At 45.5% G+C, this 24,628-nt stretch overlaps 1 protein-coding gene across 1 annotated transcript; it reads left to right on the top strand.

Moving 5' to 3' along the window:
- Window positions 1–15,139: 15,139 nt before the first annotated feature.
- RTP2 (receptor transporter protein 2) lies at window positions 15,140–19,338 on the top strand. The gene is made up of 2 exons (XM_006737224.3): window positions 15,140–15,683; window positions 18,557–19,338. Exons 1-2 carry the CDS (start codon window positions 15,520–15,522, stop codon window positions 19,071–19,073), a joined length of 681 nt encoding a protein of 226 aa, XP_006737287.2. The 5' UTR covers window positions 15,140–15,519; the 3' UTR covers window positions 19,074–19,338.
- The last annotated feature ends 5,290 nt before the right edge of the window (window positions 19,339–24,628 follow it).

Raw genomic sequence — 24,628 nt, 5'->3', positions numbered from 1 at the left:
TGAATGATTCCTTTCCTCAAATATCTTCATATTTCTAATCACTTCCTCGGTATGACCCTAGGGGAGCAAAACTTAGACCCATTGGTAGGAATTATAAAGAGGCAGAACTCCACTGGGTAAAAGAAAGGATTTCTGAACAGATGTGTAAGAATGGAAGGGGCTTTGGGTGGGCTCCCAAGCTCATTGCTGAGGTGATTAGGCAGAAGATGCAGGATAAGTTAACAGTGATGTTGACGTGGGGAAAGGGTTGGGCTAAATGCCTCTAAGGTCCCCTTTCAAGCTTGAGATTCTCTCCGGTCCCATCCCACTTAGAAACTGGTTTTGATCATGGGAAGACGTCAGGAGTAGGGGTCTGCTATGACTCTCAAGAAAGAAGGGCATGATCACACAAGTCTGGGGCCATTTTGTGGAGGGCTGGACAGCTCCTGTGCCCCTGAACTGAGCTGCATTCCAGGGGTGGCTTTCGTCCATCTCTTTTTCCCAGCACACACCCTGGCTTGGGGTTTCGCACACATCATTTCCTGATAGTGGAACTGTGCCTCACCTCCCACTACTTCTACCTGGGTCCCTATCCTTCAGTCACGTGGAGAAATGCATCCCTTCCAGACAATCCAGGCTGTAGTCTGTGATACACCATGACCTCTATTTAGCATGTCCTTTTTCTCCTTCTACTCTCCCCCAGGACTCCACCCCAGGAACTCCTTTGGGACCAGCCATCAGGAACTTCCTCAGCCAAAACCACCATGGGCATCTGTACAGGTTTGTTGGAGGGTGGAGTGAAAGAGTGAGGTGTGATCAGGGTTCCAGTTGGTTTGATAGCTCTTCCAGGGCCTACGTGTTTGAGGCAGTCTAGCAAACAGCCACAAGGTGGCAGGGTACACCACGCACTGAAGGCTGAGGCCCTGCTTTCTGGTTCCAGGGAAGCGGGAAGGTGTCGATGGGGTTAGTGCTATTTCTTCTAGTTGGTTTCCTGGGCCTTTGTGCCTGCTCCCTTCCTATAACCTTCTTCTTCCTCTCAGCGAAGCCATCCCATGGGATCGGCGGGTGGCTTATAGGATGTGATTTGTGGTCCTCTGGCCCCCAGATCTCTCCTTCAGAGACCTACTTGGGTGTGTGAATTTCCACTCCGAAAGCCATTGCTTTGTTTCAGGTTTGCAGCTCTCCTGGGGAAAAAGAGGTCGGATCTCCATTCCCAGGCAAAAGCAGGCAATCCCTAGTAGAACGCTGGAGGGAGCAGGGGCTCATGAGATGACACTAATAATAAATAGAACTGAACGTACAGATCTCCAGGGGCTTTCATTGCCAAGAGCTCTCTCTTTTTTTTTTTTTTAATTTTATTTATTTATTTGACAGAGAGACACAGTCAGAGAGGGAACACAAGCAGGGGGAGTGGGAGAGGGAGAAGCAAGCTTCCTGCGGAGCAAGGAGCCGGATGCGGGGCTGATCCCAGGACGCTGGGATCATGACCTGAGCCGAAGGCAGACGCTCAACGACTGAGCCACCCAGGCGCCCCACCAAGAGCTCTCTTAATCCTCACCACCACCTTGCCAGTTAAGGAAGAAAAGATCCCATTTGGCAGATGAAGGAACTGGAATTCAGAGCGGACATCCTAAGAGCAGAGCACACAGGCTAGTAAGTGGCAAGCCCGGGGATGCAACTTTTACCTTCTGACTTGCAGGCTGGGCCATAGCTAGCACAGGAGCTACTTTTGTGTGTCGGCTGTCGAATTAACAAAAAGGGCCCCCTTTGTTCATGCACCCTAGCGCACGGCTTTTCCAACTGCACAGCACAGTCTAAGGAGAGAGTTTAGAATTTCAGAGCTGGAGGGGCACCTGGGTGGCTCAGTTAAGTGTCTGCCATTGGCTGGGGTCATGATCTCAGGTCTTGGGATGGAGCCTCACGTCCAGCTCCATGCTCCCTCTCCCTCTGCTCCTCCCCCGCTAGTGCGAGCGCACTTGCTCTCTCAAATAGATAAATAAAATCTTAAAAAAAAAAAAAAAAAACAATTTCAGAGCTAGAGTTCTCTTTGGGTCAAAATCCCCAATTCTGAATGTTAGAGAGGAAGACACCAGGGCAAGTCACACAGCTCCACATCTGCATCCAAGCTGTGGATGCCTGGTACCAGGTGTGGATGGGCTGTACCCTGAACATCTTGTCACTCCCCTTCGATGCTGAGAGCTGGGGTTGCCCCTTCAGCTTTTCTCTTCCAACCATATTCAAGTGACCCTGGGTACATGAGGGTGGACGGGTATCATCCAAACCCTGCTGGCCTGGGCCCCTGCAGTGAGATCCTGGGCAAGCAGCTCTGGCCTTGAGCCAAGGTCCCTTGGCTGAGTCAGCAAGCTGGTTTTCCCTGGTCCTCAGCTTCTGACTATACATGAAAAGACTGCACAGGATAATATCCAAGGCCCCTTCTAGAAACCATGACCCTGACTTTCCCAGCCAAAGTAACTGGGAGACAGTGATTGCTCTTGCTGGGGGCGTCCTGGGAATAGAAATCACTCCTGGAGACCACAGAGGGCTAATGGCTGGAGGACCGCCCTTTCTTATCTATTGTTTCCGGTGTTTTCTGCATCCACTGGACGAACATTCACAGACCCAGGATTTGGGGCTTCCCTACCCATGTCTCCCGACATTTTCACAGTTCAGAAGGGGCTTACGATGTGACACTAGTTATCACAAACTCCAACCTACTTAACATGAGTTCCTATATATTTAACAGTTTGTAACTTTGGGGGCACCTGGGTGGCTCAGTCGGTTAAGTGTCTGCCTTCAGCTCAGGTCGTGATCCCAGGGTCCTGGGATCAAGCCCCAAGTCAGGCTCCCCCTGCTCAGTAGGGAGTCTGCTTCTCCCTCTCCCTCTGCCTGACGCTCCCCCTGCTTGTGCGCTCTCTCTGTCAAATAAATAAATAAAATCTTAAAAAAAAAACCAATTTGTAACTTTGCTAAAGCAAAATCTTTTTTAAAAAAATAACATTGTTTTATTTAAAAATTAATGTATGTTAGATGCACAAAAACTTAGAAAAACTGCTATGACAAAAATAATAATACTAAATAACATTTCTTGAACATTCACAATGTCCCATGATGGTTTTTTTTTAATTTATTTTTAAATAATTATAGATTCACAGGAAGTTACACAAATAGTACAGAGAAGTTCTGTGTACCCTTCTCCCATTCCAGTTTCCCCCAGTGGTAACATCTTACATAACCACAGCACAGTATCAAAGCCAGGAAGTCAACACAGTTTGTACAATCTACAGATCTTATTCAGATTTCACTAGTTTTGCATGTACTCCTGTGTGTGTGTGTGTGTGTGTGTGTGTGTGTGTGTGTAGTTCTATGTGATTTTATCTCATGTGTAGATTCACGGATTCGTGCTACCCCTGCACAGTTATCCTCTTCCCTCCCTTCATTCCTACCCCCTGGCAACCACTGTTCTTCATCTGTATAATTTTGTCATTTAAGAATGTTCTAAGTCAGTCAGAGAAAGACAAATATATGATTTCACTCATATGTGGAATTTAAGAAACAAAACAGATGAACGTAGGGGAAGGGAAGGAAAAATAAAATAAGATGAAAATAGAGAGGGAGGCAAACCATAAGAGACACTGAACTCCAGGAAGCAGACTGAAGGTTGCTGGAGGGGAGGTGGGTGGGGGGATGGGGTAACTGGGTGATGGACATTAAGGAGGGCATGTAATGTAATGAGCACTAGGTGTTATATGCAACTGATGAATCACTACATTCTGCCTCGGAAACTAATATAAATAAATAAATAAATAGATAGATAGATAGATAAATAAATAAATAAATACAAACGCTGGAGAATACACCTTGACCAAAAAAAAAAAAAAAAGACTGTTATATACATGGAGGGGCGCCTGGGTGGCTCAGTTGCTTAAGTGTCTGACTTTTGGTTTCAGCTCTGGTTATGATCTTGGGGTCCTGAGATCTTGCTCTGCATAGGGCTCCCCGGTAAATGGGGAGTCTGCTTCCCCTCTCTCTCTCCCTCTGCCCCTCCCCTGGCTCATGCATTCTTTCTCTCTCTCTAAAATAAATAAAGAAATCTTTAAAAAAAATTAAAAAAGAACATTATATACATGGAATATAATAGCAATATAATATAATGGCATAATAATAGTAAATAACATGTATTGAACATTCACTATGAGCTGGGAATTGTCTCTAGCTCTGTACAGCTATGAGCTCATTGATTCCCTCAAAAACCCACTGCAATGATTTCTATTAATACCCCTACTTTCAGATGTGGAGACTGAGATATTCACGTAATTTTATTCAGACAGTAACTGGCAGAGCTGAGATTAAAATCCATATCTTGCTCTAGAGTCTGAACCTTTATTTATAATATTATGCTACCTTTCTAAATAGATTCAATATAAATTTTTAAAAAATAAACACAGAAAAGTATAATTCAACAGAAGCCTCAGAAAGTGTCAAATGATTGCTACCATACAGACCACATTCTCTCAAGACAATGAAATTAAGGGAAAAATCAATAATAACAAATAATAAAATGGGAGCTGGAAAAATTTCATTTGTGTGTGAATTTTAAGAATTCTACCCCTAAACAACTTGTGGGTCAGAGAAGAAGAAGATAGAAGTTTACTCTAGCAAGGGAGCAAGGGTTCATGGACAGGATGCCATGAGGTGAAGGTGTGATTGTTTCAAGGCTGTAAACAAAGGTGATACTGTGCTGCCCGGACCGAGTCCAGCAGGGCAGGTGATGTGTTTTGGTCATCCCAATAGTCTCAGAGCCTCAGCTGACACTCTGTACTCGTAGAGTCAACAACTGTTTAGTAATGGACGCCATTTAGAAATAGTCCCCACAGTGGACACTGCCTCAATTTTCCTGGATCCCGAGTCAAGAACTCAGAAATATTTGCAAAGGCTTTCTGGTTTTTACTGGAGTCACTTTTCGAGAGCATCATGGGCTGCCAAAGCATGGCCTCACGTCACCAATGCACTGCTTTTTCAACTTCTAGCAGTTTCCGCCTTCTTTTGACGAGGGATTGCTTTCCTACAGAAGCAGTATTGTGGTGGCATCACAGGGCGCTGCCTTGTAGTCACGCAGGGGAGCTCTGATGGGGGGCAGCTGCCGAGGTGTGGAGCTGGCCTCAGCCGGGCGCCCAGTACTAACGCAAGCTCACAGCAAGGCTCCATGTCTCAGAAATCATCGTGTGCTGCCCTGGAAAGATATCAGTGCCACATAGCCTTACAAAGTATAGACCCCAAAACGTGATGATCCATTTTAATCAAATATATTCTATAGCCAAATAAATTCGAAATGTTCATCCATAATAACTTGCCACAAAAAATGAAGGGCAGGGAGAGGTGGGGTAAAGAGAATGTGGAACTTTTGTTTCTTTGTTACTGTATTTTTGTATTGCTTGAAATTTTACAAGGGGTTTATTACTTTTAAAACTGGATGTAGGGGAAAGTTTAGTGGATAAATGCATCCAGCCCGTGAGCCACATTGTTTGGGTTCAAATCCTGGAACCGTCACTTAGTAACTATGTAACCACCAGTAAACGACTTAGCCTTTCTGTGCTCAGTTTTCTCTCCTGTGAAATGGGGATAGTAATTGCAGTACCGACTTCATAGTGTTCTTGTGTGCCAAAATGCATGAATATACGTAAAGTACTCAGAAATACTCACGATGCAAAGTCAGCATCTTATCACTATTCACTTTTATAATAATAAAATTTTATTAGGATTTTCTTCCCAATGAGTTTTTAAGATGAGGAAATAATCTGCTGTTTCCTTGCCCAGTTCCTGGGGCCTCCAGAAGTGGGTTGCAGTTTCTGCTTTTTCTTGCATCATATAGTCTCTTGGAAGAATGACCTGGACTCCCATGTGGAAACTGCAGCTATCCGTGAGCTTGGTGTCATACTCTGACCAGTTTCCATCAGTAGGTCCCCCTGGACACTGAAACCATTCTGGACTGGATCTTAGAGTTTCTTCACCCTCTTGGATTTTGCTTAATTACCTTTGCAAGGAGCGACACAGATTAACTGTTACACCTCTGGCAACTGCAGTTTCTACTTATCATAGAATGTACTCTCCAGTATATTATTTATTAAGTTCTTTTTAAACTCCCCCTTTTCCCCGTCTACCAGCATGAATCCACATTAAGCTTTTCCTGTCCCTCTGTATCATCTTTTTAAAACTAAGTGGGAGATTTAAGGCAATTTGATGGCTATCTCCTGAGAGTGTCTGTCCATTTGGCAAATGCAGACTTAGAAACGATAGTGTTTTCATTTCCAGGAAAATGGTCCATAGAAGTTTCATTGACAAAATAAAGTCATTAAAGATATGTAATATTCAAATTCTGAGTATTAATTGCTTTCCAATATAAGCACGATAGACTATTTATTTCTTCATTTGCTCAACGCTTAATCCAGTAGGTCTCAATTGGCTGTGCGCAACAGAACTCTCTACGGTGTTGTTTTGGTATGATGGAGTGGAGGTTCTTCCCACCCTCCTACAGAGGGGTCTGGATTTGCAAGAAGCTAAGTAGATCAGGACCCAGAGTTAGAGTGTCATGAGAACAGCATTGGAAACTCCAGCCAATTTATGGGTGAAAGGGAGAGAGAGAGCGAGGTCTTGAAACGGCCCATTACCAATGTGCAAATCTGATCACATACTTCAGCTTTAAAACAATCACTAAGTCCACATTTCCTCTAGGACAAAATCTTAACTCTTCACATAATGTTTAAGGATCTTTCATAGACACTAACTGAAAAAGATACCTGCATCCCTGTGCTTATAGCAGCATTATTTACAATAGCTAAGACATGGAAAAAACCTAAGTGTCCATCAATGGATGAATGGATAAAGAAGTAGTGGCATATAAATATATTATTCAGCCTTAAAAAATCAGGAAATCCTGCCATTTGCAACAACCTGGATGGATGCTGAGGGCATTATGCTAAGTGAGATAAGTCAGACAGAGAAAAACAAATGTTGTATGATCTCACTTATATGTGGATCTTAAAAAAATCAAACAAAAAAGCCCCCGACAGATACATAAAAACAAACTCATAGAAAAAGAGATCAGATTTGTGGTTATCAGAGGCAGGGGAAGGGGGAAGGAGACTAGCAGAAAAGTGGTCAAAAGGTGCAAACTTGCAGTTAGAAGAAAAAAAAGCACTAGGAATGGAAGGGACAGCATGTGACCACAGCTAACACTGCTGGATAATGTATAGGAAAGTTGTGAAGAGAGTAAATCCTAAGAGTTCTCATCACAAGAAGAAATTTTCTTTTTTTTTCTCTCTCTCTTTTTACTGCATCTGTATGAGATGATGGATGCTGACTAAACTTACAGTGGTAATCATTTCATACTATATGTAAGTCAAAGTGTCGTGCTGTACACCTAAACTTCTACAGTGATGTAGATCAATTATACCTGGAATAAAACTGGAAAAAAATAAAAATAATAAAAAGTTTTAAAAAGTCCTTCACAGTCCCGCTCCCACATACTTCTCAGGCCTCAACCTTTATCACTCCTCTTTGTGATGCAGATATCCTAGATGATACAGAGCGTCCAGAATGATTCTAGATTATTTTATCCTTGAATTCTTTGCTGATTGTTCCTGCTGCTTAGAATACATTTATTCCCCTTCTTTGTTTAACTGCAATAGCTGATTCTTCAAGGCTTTATTCATGCAGCGCTCCTTCTGGAAGCCTTTCAAATATGGGCAGTTACACGTATTTATCCAAATACATTCTGCGCTCAGAGGAAACCCTTGGGAGTGCTGCAAAGGAGGAAAGATAAATGTAAAAACTTTAATATTAAGGCACGATGAGAAAGGATTTCATAAACTTGAGGTCGAGTGGGATACATTCAAAAAGGGGTGTTTCAACAACACATGTCTTGCATTTTATTTGGCCTATAACATTGTTGGTGATTTGCCCCACATTTAAAACTAAGAGCTCTGGATGCTACATCTGCAAGATTCTCAATAGCAATGCTAGAAGGTCTATGTCCATTCTAGACAGTGAGAGCCAGGTGGGGTTTATGCAGCAAGGACTCCCGTAGATAAACCTTCAACGTGTCAGTGTGTGTTGAATCATTACAGACAAGGAGTGGGAAAGGCTCTCGTACATCACCATGGGGAGATATTGCATTTTCTGAGCATCTTTCCTTACCCTCCAGGAACTGAATGTTGTGACCAACTAAAGAGCAGTAACTGGAAGCCTTTGCCATGTAAGAATTATAGGTTAAAATTCTGAAGCCTTTATAGTACAATAAATTAAACAAAGTACATGTGACTATCAACTTGACATATCAGCTTGGGTTTCCCAGATTTTAACATCTTCCAAACTGTGCTCCTAATCTCCCCACAAACCTGTTCCTCCTTACTCCTACCTCCATAATGGCCCCTCAGATGCTCAGGTTGTCCTTGACTCTGCCTTCTCTCTCACACACTCCACGTTCAATCTTTTGGTACATCCTGTTATAATATGTGTAGAATCTGGCCGTATCACCAGAGTCTGACCACACCGCTCTGTCACCTCGGCTGTGACTCAGTCTTCTCTTATATTGAAAGAGCATCCTGATTTCTTCCCCTGCGTGCTTGCTTGTCTCCTGCAATCAACTCCTAGATTGGCACATGGGTGATTCTACTCAAATCTAAGTTAGGTCCTGTTACTCTGCTGCCCTGAATCTTCTTACCAGCTCTCGTGAAGGGCCTAGCAGGGTGTGTGTGGTCCAGCTCTCGCCTGGTGTGCGTGCGGTGGTCCATCTCCCCTACTCCTACCCTGGCTTGTGAGCAAGCCACAGTGCCACGCTGGCCTGCTCACTGCTCCCTGGACACACAGGGGTACTCCCACTGAGGGGCTGTGCAGGGCTGAGACATGGCCTCCAAAGACAGTCACATCCTATCCCTGGAACCTGTGGATGTTACCTTACATAGCAAAAAGGTCTTTGCAGATGTGATTAAATTAAGAAGCTTGTGACAGGGAGATTTTCCTGGATGATCTGGGTTGGGAGCGGGGGTTCCTAAATGCAATCACATATATAAGAGGAAGGCAGAGGGAAATTCTACTACATTCAGAGAAAGCAATGTGAAGACAGATCAGAGAGAGATTTCAGGATGTTGGCCTCCAAGACCAGAGTGATAAGGCCACAAGCTAAGGAGTGATTCTTCTCTAGAGTTTCTGGAGGGAGTGTGGCTCTGCACCTTGGTTTTGGCCCAGTGATACTGATTTTAGACTTTTGGCCTCCAGAACTATGACACAATAAATTTCTGTTATTTTAAGCCACGAAGTCTGTGGTAATTTTTTCCAGCGGCCTCAGGAAACAAGCACAGGGACTTTGCACTTGCTGTTTGCCCTGCCTGGAATGCCCTTGCTCCTATTAGCAGGACTCCCTTTATTATCTCTTTCGTGCTTTTCTCAGATATGCCTTTCATTTGAGACCTTTTCTTCCCACACTGTCTAAACCATAATCCTCCCTAATCCCCTCCATCCATACATTCTCCATCTCCCTCTCTTGTTGATTTTTTTTTAAAGAAAAACTGTCCTATTAGCATCCACCATAGTATTATTTTATTGTTTATCTCTCTCAGTAGAATGTAGCACCATGACGGAAGGGATTTCTGTCTTGTTTGCACTGTGTTATCCCCACCACCTAGAAAAGGATGGAAACCTAGCAATGGTTATTGAATGTTGAATGGATAAATAAAACTAAAGCATACAAAATGTCATACAAGTGATTAAATCACCAAGGCATACATAATTCATCACTACTCACTTGAAATAAAGTGATTTGAGTGTACATAATCAGTGGGACATACAAAAAATTAATGATGTAATCTAATTATTAATTATCTAGTGCTTTTATAGTCAGTGCTAATGGCAGTATCTAGTGCTAATGAACTTATGGTTGACAGACAAAACAATTATTTATATTAGTTTAAGTAATTTATAGCATCATTTCATAAGAAGAAAAGACTGAAATTATAGTTGGGATAAAAATACTTTTGCAACAATGTTAAAACCCCATTGGAAAATATCAGTATGAACTTATGACTTAATGAAATATATCTTTTCAAGCTCATCTCCTTAAGTCGTTTATGAATAACATCACCCCCAGCACATGACTGGTCTGCAGCCCCAGCATACAGATTATGGTTTCTGATATTTCTTAAAATGATGCCTGATGTGTCTGATATGTTTGAGTGAAGTAAGAAGTCTATTTAAAAATTAGATATACTCCTTGAGTGTTGGTTTGGGTAGATTTAGGGTTTTCCCTCTCTCTTTGATAACCGGCGTTATGTTGAGATCATAAAGCCAGAAAACATTATATTCTAGACTAGACCTATGACTGTAAACCTAATTCCAAGAAGCTAGGAGTGCTGGAATTCCCCTTCAGTCCCACAATTTAAGGGGTACCTTCATGGGCAAATCATGTATTAATGTGTCCCTCTCTGCACTAATATTCATCCTAGCATGTCATGGATATTAAATGAATCCTTGTTGTTATGAACTGAATGAAATTCACAGCACCTACTGTACTTCTATAATGTGCCTATCCATATGCTATGGGGTCTGTGGAGACTTATTATATGGTTCTTGTGTTTTTAGAATTCACAGTCAGCCTCCATTGTAAAGGATACACACAGTAAAGTTTTGCCTCTATTCACTCGTTAAACAAGATTTTACTGAGCACCTACTATGAGTTTCAGGTTTTGATACAGGAGAAAACATACAATATGAGTAAGACAGTCTTGTGGAGGGAATGTAATGATATTATGGCAGGTGCTATAGAAGAAGTGCATTCAAGATCCTGGGACATTTACCGAGAGCTTACTATTACTAGATACTGTCTCTCATAATTTCTTTCTTTGACCTTCCTTTGCTCATCTATCTAATACCTTTCTCAGGGTAAGGGCATGATGGTTTCTCTAGGCTTCTTTCAGTTTTATGATCTATGACCATCTTAACGAAAATGTTCAGAAGGGCCATTTCTAGATGCTGGTACTTTGGGACAATCTGAGGAAAGGGGAGAGGCAGAGGTGGTATCCATTTTATTTAAAATTGTGTAATAGGTTATATATACAGAAGAGTACATAAAACATACACATACAATTTTAATGAATAATTACGCACTGAAAACTTGCATAATGCACACCCAGGTCAGAGAAATCTTTGCTAGCCCCCTGGAAACCCTCCCATCCACAATACATAATAATCCCCTATTACAGTCACCTTTCCCCCTCCGCACTGAGATAACTACTATCTTGACATAATGGTAATCACTTTCTTGGTTTTTAAGAAATATGTGTCATATCTATAACTACCCTGCACCATAGAACCTGTTCAACTCTGTTGTTCCAGGAGGGCGCCCATTTTTCAGGTGGGTGCTGTGATGGATTTTATTGTTGTTCATAATGTTCAGGGCCACTCCCTAAAGCAACCCCCCACCACCTCACCTTTGGCAAGATCTATTTCCCTGCACCCTTGCAGGATTGGCTGTGTCACTTGCTTTGGCCAATGGAATATGAGGGAAAGTGATGAATGTCATTTTAGAAGAGAAGCTTTAACAGCTGACATAAGCTTCCCCAGGCTTCTTTATCACTCTGTCATGATGCCTGGAATTGTCCCAGAGAGGAGCTATGGTTATGTGTGTGTGTGTGTGTGTGTGTGTTGTGAGCTTCAGCTCATCAGAAACCAGCAGGTTCTCTGAGCATAGCTAAGGAACTCTGATGGAGGCCTTCAACATCTTGGACAGAATTCAGCATAGACTTTATCTGTTGAAAGTATCTCCAGACTCTCTGAGTTTGACTGTCTCTTTTTAGTGGAGAATTCTGTGTTCTTCCTTCCTGAACCACTAACTCACATAATCAACCCCCATCCTCTTTTTTTTTCCCCCTAGCAGGGAGCACTCTTTTTATTTATGTACTTCCCTTACATAGTGTGACAATTCTTCATGAAATTTTTGCCTAGCATAATAAGGTCCTGAAAAAAGCAACAGTAGATATGGCCACCTTTAATACAGACTTTGGGGTGCCCGAGGCATGGCCCATAGAATTTGGACCCTTGAATCCCAGCAGGAAAAGGATCTAGGCTGCCTGAAGGTATTATAGTTGCTGCCAATTGCTAAAAGAGTGGCATGAAATATTTCCTGGAAGTAGTCTCACTATATGCACTGAGAGCTGTTCTGACCACGTGAATGCTCCCGAGGTTCAGAGTCAACCCCCGCTCAAAGAGTAGAGTTTGGGCTGTGCTACCTCCAAGTGCTGCAGCCTGGGGATGGAGAGACCTTCTTAACCACCCTTCAAAAAGATGCCCTGGGGGGCGCCTGGGGGGCGCCTGGGTGGCTCAGTCGTTAAGCGTCTGCCTTCGGCTCAGGTCATGATCCCAGGGTCCTGGGATCGAGTCCCACATCGGGCTCCCTGCTCCGCGGGAAGCCTGCTTCTCCCTCTCCCACTCCCCCTGCTTGTGTTCCTGCTCTCATTATGTCTCTCTCTGTCAAATAAATAAATAAAATCTTTAAAAATAAAAAAAAAAAAAGATGCCCTGGGAACCTTGGATTTGTCCTGTAGCACCTTCCATGGATCTTTGAATTGTGGAGAGAGAGGAGAAGACTGGACATAGCTTGCATTTCCTCTGGATTTGTTTCTTAGTTAAGAAATATCCCGAACCACTAACTCACTTTTTTTTTTCTTTATTATGTTCAATTAGCCAACATAATTGCACTAACTCACTTTTATTTAACTTTCTTTCTTTTTCTTCCTGGGCCCTCAAATCCCTCCGGAACAGCATATTCCCATCAGTAACAATGGCTGGCAATGATAGGGGTTCTTTCCCGGAGGGGTTCTACCCCTGGAGTGGGGGTAGAGGGGATATATCCCCCCCTCAACACCATGCATTGAAACCTGTGGGGTAAGGGTTACATACAGTCTCCAAAACACTTCAAGTGATACCTATCACCTCCCCAACTCTTTATTACCTTCATATTCTAGACTCTACATTGCCATCCCTCGTATTATTCAAATAAGTAACATTTGAGTAATGAACATTTTACAAAAGTATTTATTAATATTTATTAACCCATATTCCAAATTGGAGAGGAGACTAGGTTTTTTTTTTTTTTATCCCTCTCCCTCTTGCTGATTTTGTTTGCACAATACAGATGCATAGTAATTTATCTTATAAAGGAATAAAATTTCCTTTATTAAAAAATATTATCTAGAGGGGCGCCTGGGTGGCTCAGCCGTTAAGCGTCTGCCTTCGGCCCAGGTCATGATCCCAGGGTCCTGGGATCGAGCCCTGCATCGGGCTCTCTGCTCGGCCGGGAGCCTGCTTCTCCCTCTCCCACTCCCCCTGCTTGTGTTCCCTCTCTCACTGTGTCTCTCTGTCAAATAAATAAATAAAATCTTTAAAGAAAAAAATATTATCTAGATTAAAAAGACAGCAGCAATGTATAATGAAACGCCCAGTACGTGATGTGGCCACAGCTGCACACATTTTTACATTAGCGAGCTCTTAATTTGTGGCTTCTGGAGCAATCCAGTGCCCTCGCAGAAAATTGAGGTAGTCATTTTGTTCATTGGTTGGATCGTAAGCACATTTTTTTCTTGAGAGAAAACAGGGCCGTTGCACAGAAAGATGAATTCTATTGGTCTCTGCTTAGAGGGCTCCCACTCTAAATTACACCTGATGCTAGGCCTAAGGGGATTGTATTATTTGGGTAAAAGCAAACAGATAAACCCTGGCAATTTTCACCCTTTGCTTTTCCTTCTTTGTCATTTGTTCTCAGATTCATTCCTGGCATGTGGCTCCAGCCTGGGCCATAATTTCCTCAAGTCATTAAATTCCTGGGAACTCATGGGTCCCCCATCTCACCTCGGCTGGTAGCTGACCCCAGGGACGTGTGAGTAACCCAGTCCTGAGGCCAAGTAATTTCCCATTTTTGAACTTCAGGTGTCTTAATTCAATGTCAAGAGATAAAGAAGCCAATGAAGAAATCAGATTTCTAGGAAGAGTCTCTTCTAGAGCTCTTGGTCAAGGACTCTAAGACATGGTTTTGTCCTTTCTGAGGTCTTTAGCACAAAGCTAGTGGAGAACATTTCCCAGTTCTAAGAGATGATGCAATGATGTTGTCTCCGACCTCACCCCATGCAAAAATCACTTGGAGACAAGTGCCAAGACTGGAACTCAACACTGAAAAGTCTTTTCCAGTTCTTAGCAACCTTTTCCACGCTGCATGCTGTTCCCTTTGTGTGCCTCCATCTTTCCAGGGATCTGGTTTCCAGGTTAAAGAATCAGAAGCAGATTATGGCTGGAAGAGGCCCTAGTTACTATCTAGCCAGCCTCCCCTGTGCAGGTGGGAAGACAGAAGTCCACTGAGGGAAACTACTGGGGTCTGAGGCCGAGCAGAGATGCTGCAGAGCCGGGCAGGACAAAGTGCCAAGCCACCTGGTCTTTTCCCTGCCCCGGCGCCTCCCTCTGCTGTCTGTGCTTTCATCTGGATTATGCAAATCTGGAGTCAGGTTCCCTCCTAGTCTCTAAGGTATTCAAATTGGGAATAAGGGAACTGTGGGTACCCCATTGCCTGGCCTCTTTCAGCAGCAGCTGAGACAGTGGAAGCTTGCAGCACAGAACAAACTTATTCCTCCAGCATCTTCTTCCATGTGGCCTGGGACCAGGAACCAAATGGGAGCTCTAACAATTCTAAGATTCTAGGAATCTGAAATGTTATCATTGTGTTTTTTACAGCCTGTCAGATTGCATTCTATCTCACAACTGGCTTGAGATCTTTCTGAACAAAGGGCATCTCACTTCTATCTCAATCCCTACATGTTAAGAGCTCAGCAGTATTCTGATAAATGAACAAATGAGCTTGGTTTTGGAAGGCCTGGATCTGAGTCTTGGATGAGGCTCTTAGAGCCGTGTAAACCTCCGTTTCCTGATCTGGATGAAGGGTGAGCTATTCCCACCCTGGCCAGCACATAGGTCAAGCAATTGGTGAATTGTGAATAGTGAATGATGGTCCCCACACATCAGGGGGTGTGCAAGCTGCAGGCTCTGCATTTCCTCAGCCCTTGTTTATCCTTGGCTCCCTAGGGTGTCATAGTTACTGTAGCACACAATGTGCAGGATACTTGGAAGAGCAGTAGGGTGAAGCGGTAGGGGAAGCAGGAGGGTGGAGACCCCTGAAGGCCTGGGTGGCTGTGATCTGGGCCTGAGCCTCCCAGCCTGCCCTTTCCACTCAGGGTCACTACCCAGCCCTGCCTCCCCAGCCCAGCTCTGGGCCCTAGAACTCTCTCTTGGGACTCCCCTCCTCCCCAGTCCTGGCTCTTGGCTCCCGGCTCAGCTGCCATGGAAACAAGTGCCAGGTGACAAAAGATAGTGCTGGGTCCTGTTTCCTCCTGGTCCTGTTGATGAGGATTTTCAGACCACAGAGACTGAACTGCTCTGCATCGACCTGGGCTCTTTCTGTGTGCTCTCTCAGGCCGAATTCAAGCTTCCATCCCTGCCAGCAGGACCATGTCTACCAGCCTGACCACTTGTGAATGGAAGAAAGTCTTCTATGAGAAGATGGAGGTGGCCAAGCCGGCCGACAGCTGGGAACTCATCATAGATCCCAACCTCAAGCCCAACGAGCTGGCCCCAGGCTGGAAGCAGTACCTGGAGCAGCATGCCTCAGGCAGGTGAGCAGCCCAGACGGGAGACGCCTGCAGGCAGCCTTGGGGGCATCTTCTAAGGGGAGGCAGAGAGATACATGGAGCCTGGTCCTGGGGTCAGCTCAGGTTAGGGGGCAGAGAGGGAACTTCCAAGCAGGTCAAAGAGGCCTGGGTTCTAATCCCAGCTGTACCACTGACTGCCTGGGTGACCTTGGCAAGTTGTGTTCTGTCTTTGGGTCTTGGTTTTCTACTAAACGAAGAGCTATAATGTCCCTACAATCTCTGACATTTTAGATGTTTTCACATTTTCATAATCTCTTAAAGAATGGTAGGGCCTGAGGGGAGGAGGCCATGAGGTCCACTGAGAAAACCTTTTAGCTTAGGGTTGGGGCCTGTGCTCTGGTCCTAGGTCTGTTTAGTCAACTCAGTCCAATTTGATCTGAATACAAAAACATTCATTGTCCACCTGCTATGTTCTGGAAACTGCCTTTATGGCTAACTAATTCTGTGAACTTGTGAAAAGTCTCTTTCCCTTTCCGGGCCTCAGTTTTTACATTTGCAAAACCAGGAAGTTGGCCTTGGGTGACCAGTTAAGACCCTTCCAGCTTTATTGTCTATGGGTCTGTGACAAAAAGACTTAGCTTTGGACACAATTTCCCTTAGGTCTGTAAAGCCCAGTGTCCTACACCTTACAGGAACCTCATGTTTTCCACAGTGCAAGGAGTCCTTGAGGCTAAGGGGACATATCCATCTGAAGCCCACATGCCTCTCCTTCTTCTAGACTGTGATTTGGAATCAGGACCACAGAATTCCCTGCCCAAGCTGCCTCAGACTCACCTTCAGGGCCTATGCAGTCCTCTTCCCTGAGTCCACTGATTCAAGGACAGATAGTACCCCAAAGGCCCCCAGGGAGGCCAACAGGTGGCTGTGTTTTGGGGGTGTGGACACACAGAACTTGGACACACACACTGGGTTGTTCATGCATGTTTGTATGGTGCAGCATGCTGCTGGGGGTGGCAATAGGAGGCAGGCTATTTCTGTTTGTACTCTTGTTCTAAGACCTGTAAATATTAGAGTGAACTTGTCTTCGGGACAAAAGACAGAGAGGCAGAGGTTGGTTGGTTAATTTCAATTTGCATCAATTCCAGAGACATTATTGTGCACCTGTTATATGCTGGGTCCTGGCTCGGTCTCTGGCTAGCTGTACATGGATGGCTCTCTTCCTCTCTGCTTCCGTTTCATCTCAATAAAATGAGGTTGACTAGATGATCCTTAAAGTCCCCTTGCACTAGGTCTGCTGTTTTGAAATTTAAGATCTGAGTTCTAGCTTGAGGGAGAGGAAACAACTCTGGATTGGCTTGATTAAAAAGATGTAGAAGAAGGAGAAAGAACACATGAAGCTCCTGAGCTGTCTGTTGAGAGGAATGCAAAGGGCTGGGAACTTGGGCCCAGGAGGCCAGGGGCCCAGGGGATGAGGGGCTGAGCTCCACGGGCTCGTGGCTGCTCCCTGCCTCAGGTCTCACCTGGTCCTGCTCCTGGCTGGTGGCCTGTGGCTTTCAGCTGGCCTCAGGCAGGCCTTCAGGACTGCTGCTGTTGTGTTATTCTGTGCACAGGCTCACTCTCCCTGGAAGTCGTAGGATGCGTTAATCCTGGTGCCCCACAACTCTGGCCCAACGTGAGTGGGGACCCCCTTCTGGCTTAGGACCAATCAAGCTGCTCTGCTGGCCAGCCTGGCCTTGGCCTATGCTGGGTATTGTTCTGTGCTTATGTTGTCTGTGGGATCCAGGCCTCAGGGGCAGGCTTGGCTTCATCTCTACCCCCACAGCCTGGACTATGTGGTGCTTGGCATAAAGTAGGTGCTAAGTGGTATCTGTTGGACTGAACTGAATTCCTCATCAGAGGTCCTTTGGGCCATTGTACAGGGGACCCAGAGACATTCAGCAGTGAGGGCAAACTTGGCCCAGTAGACCCTCAAGTGTAAAGCTGTTTTAACAGGTTCTGGAAGAGTTCCTCTCAGGATGGAAGGAACTGGCCTGAAGGTAATGAGTGCTCCATCACTGATGGTGTGCAAGCACCGGACGGGGGCTGAGGGAGTGGGGCCTGGCTAGATGAGTCCCAGACTACTTCCTTCCATTATCCTGAGGCTGGGACTCTAGGGGGCCCACTTTGTCTCAAGTGTGGCCTGTGTGTATGTAAGTGTGCATATGTAAATGTGTGTGGAGGAGGATGCAGACTAGGATCCTCTTTTCCAGGCTCTGTGGCAGGGCTAGAGTGGGGTCTAGGGATGACTTGTCAAGGGTTAAGAGAGTGTTCTTTATGAAGGTACAGGGACCAAATTCCGTAGCCCTCCCCCTGTTGGCCCATCACCCATCCACCAGTCCATCTGGTGGATTCTTGGTGGTCAGTCTCTGAGTTATTCTTGGTGGCCTGTGCTCAGTAGTTCAAGGCATCTCCTTTTCTCCCCAGAGCAGGCAGGATGCGTGAGTGAGACAGGTAGAGGCAGGGAAGGTCTGAGTGAAAAGAGCCTTACTGGACACCATCACCCTGCAATTCACAGATGCAAAATAAGGCCCAGATTTTGGGAGTGAGCCCTGTGCACGTACAGGTGCATGGCTTGAGTTCATTAGGCTTAGGGGAACTGAGGCCACAGGAAGGTGTGCAGGAAGCAGGCTGGAGAGACTGCTAGAAGCCAGGCTCCTGAGGACACTGCTCCAGGCCCAGGGGAGCTCACTGGGAGGAGGCAGAGCCTGTGGAGCGCTAAGGAACCCAAGGGACAACCAACAAGCAGCCTTTACCTCCAGGCACAGGCAGGCAGGACCCATTCTTTCTGGGCTCCTCCAGGGCAGGCTGTCGCTGGCAGGGAGGCCGACCCTCTCCATCCTTCCCTCCCCTCCCCGCAGGTTCCACTGCTCCTGGTGCTGGCACACCTGGCAGTCGCCCCACGTGGTCATCCTCTTCCACATGCACCTGGACCGCGCCCAGCGGGCGGGCTCGGTGCGCATGCGCGTCTTCAAGCAGCTGTGCCACGAATGCGGCACGGCGCGGCTGGATGAGTCGAGCATGCTGGAGGAGAACATCGAGAGCCTGGTGGACAACCTCATCACCAGCCTGCGGGAGCAGTGCTACGATGAAGACGGCGGCCAGTACCGCATCCACGTGGCCAGCCGCCCGGACGGGGGTCCGCACCGCAGTGAGTTCTGCGAGGCCTGCCAGGAGGGCATCGTGCACTGGAAGCCCAGCGAGAAGCTGCTGGAGGAGGAGGCGACCACCTACACCTTCTCAGGAGCCTCCAAGCCAAGCGCCCAGGAGGGTTCGGGCTACAACTTCTTCTCCCTTCGCTGGTGGCTAATTGGGGCCTCCCTCTGCCTGCTCATTGTCTACCTGCAGTTCTCCTTCCGCGGCTCTACCTTCCTTTAGTGGAGCCGCGCATGTGGGGTGGGAGTGGGGGAGACCATTCTGGTTGTGATTCTTCTGCAGAGTCAACATATGCTCGAGACAGCTCTCTCTGGGCCTCGGTGTATTCCTCTGCAGAATGGGAAGTTTGTTCTAGGGGATATTTCATGGTCTTTCCATTAAAATTTACAAAGAGGGTCTAAGGAGGATTTAGGCTTGGTGGAAGTACTAGTCTTCTCCCTCCACTTCCTCCGCCTCCATCTCTACCCCACCTTTCACTCCATTTCCATTTCCCACACCCCATTAGGACCCTAGTAGATCCTGTCGTGCCCTGACCTCATCTCAAGTTCGTGTTCAGCTGCCTCTGCCCTGCCACGGTTCCCCTTGGAGTAGGCAGTGATCCCACCCTATACATCAATACTCAGTGCATCTTGATTTAGTCCCTGTCTTGGAGAGTCTGCTCCCACCATTCTGAAAGTTTCAGATTTTGACTTTGGTGCTAGAACTGCACTGTCGAATTTGGTAGTCACTAGTCATGTGTGATTATCTAAATTTAAATTAATTAAAATGAAATAAAATTAAAAATTCAGTTCCTCAGTTGCACCAGCCACGTATCAAGTTCTCAGTAGCCATATGTGGCTAGTGGCTACCATACTGTGCTATGCAGATATAGAACATCATCACAGAAATTTCTACGGGACAGCACTAGTCTAGATCTTGAAATTCCCACTTAAATGTGTGTGATCTCATAAAAATCAGAGGGGGACTCAGGTTTAAAGGGGTGCATCATGGAGCCTTTTGGGGGCAGGGACAGGTAGGGATGTGGTGTGTTAGAGATACACAAATAAAGCTGTAATCTCTGTGTTTCTGGCTGTCAGTGGATTGGAATTTGTGGGTCCCAGTGTTGTCTAAACTTATTTCCTGGGAGAGGACCTATTGAAATTCACTACAAGATGATGGCACTCTCTCTCAATCTCTCTTGCTTTCACTGTGTGTATGTGGGCGGGGGAGGGGGGTGTCTTGGAGAATACATTCCCGTGTTTTGAAGAAATGTGTGAGCTACAGCATCACTAATTACACAATGCAGGGAGATGTTCCTCTGTCATCCTTAATGAAAATACCTTTGCAGCCAATTCTATGGATCTCCTTGTTCCTGGGGAAGGCTCCTGAGAAGGGGCATATTAGGCAGATCTGGAATCTTTCAGGTGACAGTGGAGTTATGTGTCTCCATTCAGGGGAGGTGAGGACCAAGGGGAAGCATGAGTAGTGGAGGCAGACAGTACTTGTCTTCTAGCAATGTTCTCCTTTTCTGAGTCCGTGAGACTACCCCATTACAAGGAATGGATTTGCTGTGCCCATTCCCTTAGGCATAGCTGTGACTTGGGCAATTTGACTCATGGTTTGGTGTGAGATGACCCTGTGTTTATTATTGTCTGGAATAGGAAACAGAAACTCTCCTATTCACACTCCTAATTCTTTCCTGACATTCACAACTTTCTACAGCCCACCCTTAGAGCATCTATCCCAAGTGGTCCCTGAGAACTGAAGATGAGGTTCAAGGCTGGTGTGTCCAACTAGCTATGTTTCCAGTGGTGGGCTGATTTGGACACTGTGTCCCACCTGCCCACTGTATGTCAGACTGGCTTTACTCTTCTCCAGCTTTAGCAGGGGGGTTCTGGTGGCTTGTCTGGATTCCCCCTCTGGACTTGTAGGAGCAGAGAGCCCGGTAACCTGGATGAATCTACCTCTCTTTGGTTGGGTATGCTACAGGTACAAGAAGGGCAGCAGACTGGAGCATTTGTGAACTGGGGGTACGTGAAGTTGTGTTCACCTCTGTTAGCTACAGAGAATGCTCAAATGGGTCTGTGCAGAGTGTGTGTCCTATAGGGTGCTGCTCAACTGCAGACAGGTGGTAGCTTCTGGGGGTCAGCCACTTTTCTGCCTGTCTGTCACCTGCTCTGGATGTTGCATGTTGCACCCTCTCCTGGAAGATTCTGTGACAGCACTTGTTCCTCATCCTCCCCCTTCTGTTTCCTCCCTGTTGTGATGTTCCCTCTCTCGCCCATCCCTTACACGCTGGGGTTCCCCTGGAGGCTCTCTGTTGTTCTTCCTGGGTAGCACGTACCTGCTCACATAGTAGGTTCTCATGCCTGGGGACTCCCAGTCTTTGCAGCTCTAGGAGGCCTGCTACCACACTCCAGGCCCACAGACCAATCGACCTAATCCCTGGGAGTTCCCTCAGCATGACCAAGGCTGACGTCTTCACTTTACCATCCAAACTTGTTCCTCCCACTTCTCAGAAGTCTGGGAGTTATCTCCTGATCCTCCCTGACCGCCCTACCCCTCCCCGCCAAATGGATCAACGTGTCTTGTTGATTGTTCTTCCCAAGTACCTCTGGCTTGGTCTCCTCTCCTTCCTTCCCACTTCCTACTGCCCAGAATCATCCTTTGGTGTTCCTTGACTCTGCAGCCTCCTTAATAATCATCACACCTATAGCCTCCCCTTGTACAGCCCACCCTGCACTCTACCACTTTCTAGGGGTGATTTTCTATTAATCAGATATAGTTAGCTCACTATCCTGCTTAAACTCTTCCAGAGATCTTTCCTGCTAATGGACAAAACTTAGTCTCATTAGCCAGGCACACCTCATTTTCCAGATAATAATACTACAGAACATTTATTGAGAAGGAGCTCAGTAAGCAGTTGCTATTATAATAATTTACAGTGCATGAGGTGTTGTGCTAAGTGCTTTGTATGCATTGTCTCATCTAATTCTGAAAACAACCATTTGAGGCAGGCGTTATTATCATCTTTAGTAGCGCTGAGGCTCAGAGAGGTTAAGACACTGGTTCATGCGAACCCAGTTAGTAGGTCCCAGTGCTGAGGTTGAAATCCAGGGTCTCTCTGATTTCAGAACTTCAGTTCTCGATCACTATGTTATCCTGCCACTCCCACCAAACCAGTGCTCCTCATACGGAGATGTTCACTCCCTGGGAACCCTGTCCCCATCTGCCTTTCAGGGGCCTTTTCGTCAGTATCCGCTGGAGCCTTAACTCCTGTGTGAAGCCTTCGTTCACAGCCCCAGGCAGCCTTAGCCTCTCACCCCCCTCTGCTACTGCACTTGTCATGTTGTGTTGTCACTGCTGTTTGTGTGTCTGCTCAGCACTCTCACTTGTTTTTCACCTACCTCTCCCCAGTACCTGGCACAAAGTAACTACTTAATCAGAAGGTTGATGGACTAAATTCTTGTCTTGGATGCAATATAATCTCCCACAACTTCCCTCCCACCAAGAACTATCCTGTGTATGTTTCGTGGACTATGGTACCCCCAACCTGGGAGGGAAGGACATGCTGACTTTTGCCAGCTAATAAGTATAATTTCCCCTTACTAACAAGTCCTGAGATAGGCACTGTAATTATCCACACTTATGGAGGAGAAACTGAGGCTTAGCAAGATGTTTAGTTTTGCAAGGCTTGAGAGCTGGTTAGTGGAAATCTGGTATAGGAGCACAGATGGCCAAGAAATGAAGAATTAAATAAGCCTGTAAGGCTTAAAACATGACAGGTATTGAGACCCCAGCACCTCGCCCAGAGAACACAGCTACCCACTAACATCTGGATGACAGCTGGACTTCAGACCAGTAGCTGAAGAAAGAGAAGCTGGATTTCTAGAAATGTGGAAACAGAGAAGTCTGAAAAATGTACAAAACTTGTCTACTGGAATAGATGACAAGAAGTTCAGGGGAACTCTTATAGACATTCAGTGTAAGATTAACCCCATGCTCATGTACTTTTGATGCTGTTATGTGGAATGAGTATTTGTACCCCACCTCTCATGTGACCTTTGTGACCTGGCAAGAGATGCTTCTTATTATTAGTAGTATTTGGTGTCTGCGTATATCCTACAACTACAACTGTATTATAGGAGTTATAAGAATACAATGCTTTATAACCCCCAAGTGCATCTTTGTGCTGATTTTACACCATTGAGTAAGCACAGATAGCTTTCATTGGTTGCTGGTTGGCAGTCTGCAGACTCCCTGATGAAGAGTACAGTAAGGCATGCAAAAGAATAGGATGTCAAGACTCGAGATCTGGGTACCAGTCCAAGGATACAGTGAAATGAATCAATATAAACCCATTACTACCCCTGGAAAAAATGGTATGAGGTATATGCTATAGTTATACAGCTATATTCTTTCCATTTTCATCCATAAGTCAACATACATCTATTCTGTTTGATTCCTTGCCTGTCCTAAGTTCCAGGATCACAAAGATAATCAGACACAGTCCCTGACTTGGAGGGCTCATATTGTGTACTAGTCAATGCTGTGTTGGGGGGGGGGGACAGCCTAATCATACCTCAGGGGTGAGGGGCTAGGAATGGTTTCTTAGAAGAGGAGTCATGCAGCTGGTATGTCTTGAAGGATGTACGGAAGTGGTCAGGAGGTCAAGGCTAGGGCTGGCAGGGAGCCAAGTTCATCCCAACTGGAGTGAAAAAGGAAAACCCAAAGGCAAAGCTCACTTCATATCCAGGAAGCAGTAAGCAACCAAGTACCAAGGAGAAGTCAGGAGGATGGAGCACAAGAGGAATCTGGGAGCATTGGCTAGAAATAAGGCGGAAAAACAAGGTAGGCTGGAGTTGCGTGAAGATGGTTTTCTTGGCTCAAGTAAGGAGTGAGGGAGGAGCGTTTTGATTTATGATAGACGTTTTATTGTCAGTTTTAGAACTTGTCTTTAAAAGAAATTGAAAAGGTAGGGCGCCTGGGTGGCTCAGTTGGTTAAGCGACTGCCTTCGGCTCAGGTCATGATCCTGGAGTCCCGGGATCGAGTCCCACATCAGGCTCCCTGCTCAGCAGGGAGTCTGCTTCTGACCCTCCTCCCTCTCATGCTCTCTGTCTCTCATTCTCTCTCTCTCGCAAATAAATAAAAAAAAAATAAAAGAAAAAAATAAAAGAAATTGAAAAGGTAATACTGAACAGCAATCCTACCCTAGTGCCTCCTATAAGCATTAGAATGACTGAAGATGTTGTACCTGGCACCACCTGTGAATGAGAGGAAGCATTCAGTCTCCCCTCACCGTAATCTCCATCTATCCTTTTCTCTCTCTCCAGCAGCTGAGAAGAGTCTCAGCTTCCACTTTAGGGATGGGCATGAATGATGTCTTCAAGTGTTCTGTGGGCAATGAGAATCTGGGCTGCAAATCACAAAACTATTAACTCTGTCAAGTAACACAGAAAACTTTGTTTATTCAATACTGAAATAAGGTCAATTAACTATTTTAATAATCAGTGAAAGTAGGCAATTTGTTTCCACTGCCAATTGTTCACATATGTTGAGGACAGTTATGGTACAAATTATTTTCCTTTTTGCTTTTTTGTTCCTTTTTATTCCTACAATTAAAATAAATTACTTCCTTAAAGATTTAAATATACATATGTCCATATCTATTATAGAAGCATTAAACAAGAATAAATGTTTCTTTTTTTTTTTTTTTTAAGATTTGTATTTATTTGACAGAGAGAGAAACAGCGAGAGAGGGAACACAAGCAGGGGGAGTGGGAGAGGGAGAAGTAGG

Source organism: Leptonychotes weddellii, chromosome 1, assembly GCF_054177405.1.
Source record: "Leptonychotes weddellii isolate Sample4059 chromosome 1, ASM5417740v2, whole genome shotgun sequence".
In the NCBI taxonomy this organism is placed as follows: Eukaryota; Metazoa; Chordata; class Mammalia; order Carnivora; family Phocidae; genus Leptonychotes; species Leptonychotes weddellii.
The sequence above is the reverse complement of the archived record's forward strand: the minus strand, read 5'-3'. Positions and strand labels throughout refer to the sequence as shown.

Excerpts from the sequence above, each read along its gene's own strand:
- RTP2 (XM_006737224.3), top strand. The coding sequence starts at position 15,520 with ATGTCTACCAGCCTGACCACTTGTGAATGGAAGAAAGTCTTCTATGAG. Across the intron at positions 15,684-18,556 it reads GAGCAGCATGCCTCAGGCAG|GTTCCACTGCTCCTGGTGCT; the intron begins GTGAGCAGCCCA and ends CCCTCCCCGCAG.